This window comes from Hippocampus comes, unplaced genomic scaffold (assembly GCF_001891065.2).
Source record: "Hippocampus comes isolate QL1 unplaced genomic scaffold, H_comes_QL1_v1.1 scaffold245, whole genome shotgun sequence".
NCBI classification, from domain to species: domain Eukaryota; kingdom Metazoa; phylum Chordata; class Actinopteri; order Syngnathiformes; family Syngnathidae; genus Hippocampus; species Hippocampus comes.
Window position 1 is genome coordinate 170,108 of NW_017805834.1, and position 5,624 is coordinate 175,731.

Sequence of the window (5,624 nt, forward strand, 5' to 3'; positions counted from 1 at the left end):
ATATATACAGAGAGAGAGAGAGAGAGAGAGAGAGAGAGGCTCAAGTAGACACAATTTAATTTTTCAACAAATCCAAAACAATAAAAGATCGCAAATAAAATAAATCACAATAAAAGATCAGGAATGGCTCACACACTCAAACCTTGTACTGCATTGCATTGGCCTGTGATTTATTTTTGTTGATTTCTGAAACATTTTCCTCCAGGAATTCAAGTCATGTCACAATCACATTTGATCTCAGTTTGCAATGTGTTGACAACGGACAAGTATATAGCAATGCTAAATTTGGCATTCTTCCATTTTAATACAAATGATGTTACACATCTTAACATGTTTAATCTAAAACTACCTTCCAGCTCGCAATGCTAACATTATAACAAGCAATTGTAGATAACAAACACGTTACCTTACAGCTGAGCAATGCAGCACATTCCTGTCTTTGAAACAGGGGACAAGGGTTCAAATCCCAGTCATGACACTAACATCCTAATATGTATATTTGACCCAGATTCAAAGTGACTGGCTGTGCCAAAACTATGCCAAACACATAATTAATGTGGCGACATTACAACAAGATGTCCCCCTGTGGACAAACTCACTGCCTGCACTGCAGTGTCAACCACAACTAGGAGGAGAGGGTGCCAATAAACTGTGAAAAAGGTCAGGATCGTTTAGATAAGTGTACAATTGACTTACAGTATGAGGCCTATAAATGTCCATGTGAATGGCGTTCAGTGAAATCAACCATTTTTTTTTAAGTCGACATGTTCGACTGTTTCCCACCCCTAATTACCTCTGCTGCCAGGTAGTTTCCAGTGGCAAGGTGTTTGAAGCGATACAAACTGTTCCAGTGTCCTGCCCCTCCGCGACATGGATCATGATGGACAACCTGGACGGAAGAACAATTAAGGTAAGATAATCTTTATTTGTCCCACACCGGGGAAATTTGCAGTCTACAGCAGCAAAATTGGCACACAGGAAGAGGAAATATATCTCACCTCTTCGAGTAACACAGCAGTACTACCTGACTTAATGAGTTAACAGGGAGTACTTTTTAAACCAAGTTCATTTTCCTACCTCAACCTCCCACAGCGCATTGGAGCTGGTCGCCGATGTGGCCGATTGTCTCAAGGTTGTGCGCAGGAAAACATGAAGTTTATTCTTGTACTCGTCGCATGTCAGAAACTTCTCCTGCTCAGCATGAAACAAACGCACCACGTCGCCCTGAGGGAAAGAACAGTGTCCTGTCAAAATGTTCAGCAGCTTTGTCCACACTTTGCACCATACTGATATCTGAATTTGCTCAGTTGCGGCCACCCTTGAGCCGCTTTTCCGTTCACACCAAACAACACCACACCACTCTGCTTGGTCCGGCACCACACCACACGGCCTCCATTGCTTTTCCATCACAACAGGCACTGAACAGGGGCCCAGTGAAAAGTGGGAGAAATTGGGGATCAAGGTCTGAACTGCACAGACGCTTTTAAATTTTGATGAAAAATCAATTTCTGGGTTTAGGCCAGCGAGACACAGCTGCCCGCAGTCAGGACCAAAATACAGTATTGGCTTGTTGTCCTGAGGCATCCGAAGCCCTCCGGTGGCATTCGATAGTCACCATCCACGGCAGGGGTTATGACCGTCAGGCCATAGGCGCAACGAGGCTCCACTCTGGGGCTGGAGACCTCTCATTCATGTGAACTGGGCCCAGCGGGCGGTGCATGCGCTTGTGAAAATCTGTACCCCAAGCTTCAATATTTCATCAATTCGTACATATGACATTGTAAATACGGTTAAGTGTTGTAAACCACAATTATGTTTACTGTATATTCTGTAAATTTATGACCTTAGCGAGAGCTGGCGAGCGGTTCTGCCTTGCTCACATAAAACCAGAATGGCCCCAAAATAGTCCAACTGGAAAAGTAACCACTCAGAAGGCCGAACTGGTGTGGAACCGTCACACTGAAAAAGCGGCATTTAGTTACGGCGTCTGTAGCGCGCTGCTGCACTCTGTCGACTCAATAGCACACAACGGTTCCCCATCTTCTAATGGTTTGAGGGGGTCCCTCTCATTTCTGGACACACTATGAATGAATGCAACAAAAAGGCTACCATACTCTCTAATTTGCTGTGAAAACCATCACGAAATGTGGCAAAACTTGGAAGGATCATAAGATTCTGGGAAAATACTCTTATCTGATGGTGGACAGCTGTGAAGATTTGTTAAGACCTATTGTGTAGTGTCACGTTATGTTGCATTCCCCGAAGTTTGTGCGCCCGTCTAGGTTTGTCATGCACATATTGACTGTTGTGACAAATCTGTCCAGGCGTCCACACGGCAGTTTTGACCTGCCACGTTAGCCATCCCATCCACCGCGTTGCATCACATCTATGTCAATTTTTACACGGTGGCCTGAAATATGATTGCTTTGGCCGCCGGGAACATAATGTAAGCATAGCATTAGCTATCAATTTAATAGTACAACCAGTCCAAGGCAAAAAGCAAATAGGAGTACTGACTAACCTTTATTAGCTTATAACCCATGTGTCAAACTCAGGCCTGGGGGCCAGATCTGGCCAGCCACATCATTTTATGTGGCCCGCAAAAGCAAATCTTGTGCCTCAACTTCCACGATTCTTGCTAAAATCTAGCAAAATGTCAAATTGTCATATGTAATGAATTTAAATTCTTCAGATATGGAACTTTTTTTTCTTTTTAACCAAACCCAATTTTACAGTAAGTTGAACAATCCTTGACTTCTGATTTTAAAACAAGTTATCCATCAATGTGTTATGTATATGTAAAAAGATGATGAGGAAATGAAACATTTAAATGGTTTCACAGTCATAATGGCCCTCTGAGTGAAAATGTGGTCCGCAGCAGATGACTAAGCATCAGTGTGACAGTTATGGTGCATTTATATGTTTTTAATTTTTAACAATACAGAACAATGAGTTTAGGGCTGAACAATTTATCGTTTTTATCATTTTTGGAATGAAATTGCGATTCCAGACAATGCGATCATGCCATTGCCGACAGCACTCCTTTTTTGCGACTTTAGTTCTAACATTTTCAGTATAAATTATAGGTGGTATGAATTGGACATGAGCAGGGATGTGTAAATACATTTTGGTGACGGCTGGTCTTACTTTTCGGACATAAAGTGACGTCACTTGTTGTTCTATAGCAGGGGTGTCCAAAGTCGGTCCTCAAGGGCCGCTGTCCTGCCTGTTCTCCAGCTCTCCAAGGAGCAACGCACCTGATTCAAATCATCAGGATCATTCTAATGCTGCTTCAGAGCTGGCTGAGGAGCTGCTCATCTGAATCAGGTGTGTTGCAGCCGGGAGAGATGGAAAACAGGCAGGACAGTGGCCCTCCAGGCCCGGAGCTGGACATGCCTGTTCTATAGGAACACATATGAAGAGACAACACTTGATTTCCTTACTTCCAAGTCACTCTTTTTCATTTCATCCAAAATACCTCCAACGCAACAACACCCCCCCCCCCAAAACATTCAGATGATCGTTCTAAAATGCAAGTGTGAATTTCACGAGTAGAGATACATTTGGTGGCGTTAATATATTCTCTCTCGGAGTACATGTGAAGCAAAATCATAAATATTTAAATGATCATTCTAATAATGTGTAAATAATTTTATGACAATCAAACACGCTTTTCGGAGACGAAGAGCTTTTCGATAAAAATTTTAGACTGTGCTTTTTGAAGGCTGGCCTGCTGCTTTCACCAACCACTGCCATTGTAATTTTTTTTTCTTTCCAGAGGGAAAAACATGAGACCTGATATGGTGAGGAGCAGATGCATCAACACATCTCAGTCTTTCAGGGAGCATATGAAATGCAAGGCAATTAGTATTACCCGATAAACAACGCATGCATGCGTGGCTTGAACGCAACACTGCAATTTCGACAGATTCTTTGACATACAGTCTTACTAATCACATATGGCTTCAGACAGGACCTCTCACAATTTACGTTATGTTTCTCAATGAACTAAAAACGTGTTTGTTTCACGTGGTGTACGACGTCACGATGTTTAATTAAGTGAGCATGAAAATTACAACACTTGATTTCCTTACTTCCAAGTCACTCTTTTTCTTTTCATTTAAAATACCTCCAAATAATGATGAATGATTTATGAGTTGGCACCTTGTTCAACTGGTTAATACGTCCGCTTCACAGTGCTGAGATACAGGGTTCGATTTCAGCTCGTCTTCCTCTGTGGAGTTTGCATGTTCTCCCCGTGCCTGCGCGGGTTTTTCTGGGTACTCCAGTTTCCTCCCACATTCCAAAAAGATGCATGACAGGCTAATGGAACACTCTAAATTGTCCCTAGGTGTGATTGTGAACACGAATGGTTGTTCGCCTATGCGTGCCCTGCGATTGACTGGCAACCAGTTCAGGTTGTACCCCACCTTCTGCCCGAAGACAGCAGGGATATGTTCTAGCATGCCGGTGACCCTCGTGAGGATAAGCGGATTAGAAAATGGATGGATGGATCGATGGATTTATGAGTTATATTTTTGTTACTCCCGACCTTGGATTTGTCATCAGCTAGCTTCAGCTGACATGCCACGGTAAGCATGAAATGAGGTTTGTGATTGATTGGCCTTAGTGTTGCATTCAAATTGAGTTGATGCAATTTCAAGCAGGGAAAACCTATATTGTTGATTGCAAGATATGAATATCTTAAATGTTCATATCTTCATCTAGTGCAGCGGTTCTCAATTATTTTCTGTCATGCCCCCCCAAGGAAGAGGAAAACATCTCGCGCCCCCCGCACGACCATAAAGAGTATCATTTGTCTATAAAATTGTTATAAGTACACCTTTGCATAACACTGTATCCTTATTAGCGTATAAGAGAATAAAAAAAGAAAGAAATATGGACCAACTTTATGGACCAACTTACAACAAAGAATAGCTTTAGTAACTGGAACAGAAAAGATTTAAAGTGCATCTGAAATTCAAAAATAACATTAAATCCTTAATTTAACAATAAATATTTTTTGACTGATCATGTCAAACCATACGATACTGAAAAATAAAATTACAAATAATTAATAACTAATAATGCATTCAAACTAATCACCAACATTATGTCAGGAGCACAATATTAAAAAAAAATTTAACCAGCAAAACAAAAATATATAAAAATATTTTTTTAAATCTAAGATGATGTCTGGATTAATCGCTACAATGAGCACGTTTTGCAATGCACAGCTTTTCAAAGCGAGGTTTGAAGCAGGACACAGCAACTCTCGCTCCTGCTCAATGTGTAGCCGCGACCTGTATTTTAGTTTACTGAAGTAGCAGTCACAGAGCGGCATGATTGTTAGCAATATTCGGCACGTTTTTGCTGAAAAAAATCAAGCAGCTTATCAGCGTGATTGGGGTGTAATGTCTTTAAGGGACGCCTTAATTTATTTGGCTTCATGCTGTCCTCGACCAAAATTTTTAGACACTGTAAGCACATCGATCTTTCCTCGTCTGCCACCGCAGTAGTGATGTGTCGTTCGCGAATGAACCGGCTCTTAGAGCCGGCTCTTTGAAGTGAACGACGGTAGCCGGCTCCTAATAGGGACTTTTTTTTTTTCCTGCTATCCCCCC

The 5,624-nt window shown here is 41.7% G+C and overlaps 1 protein-coding gene across 1 annotated transcript in view; it reads right to left on the reverse strand.

Moving 5' to 3' along the window:
• Positions 1–5,624, reverse strand: part of itpr3 (inositol 1,4,5-trisphosphate receptor, type 3) — a 191,920-nt gene that overhangs the window by 122,485 nt on the left and 63,811 nt on the right. Inside the window, exons 8-9 of the mRNA XM_019887755.1 lie at positions 1,078–1,224; positions 794–889 (exon numbers count right to left, since the gene is read on the reverse strand). Coding sequence (XP_019743314.1) covers positions 794–889; positions 1,078–1,224 — 243 coding nt within the window. The remainder of the gene's footprint in view (positions 1–793; positions 890–1,077; positions 1,225–5,624) is intronic.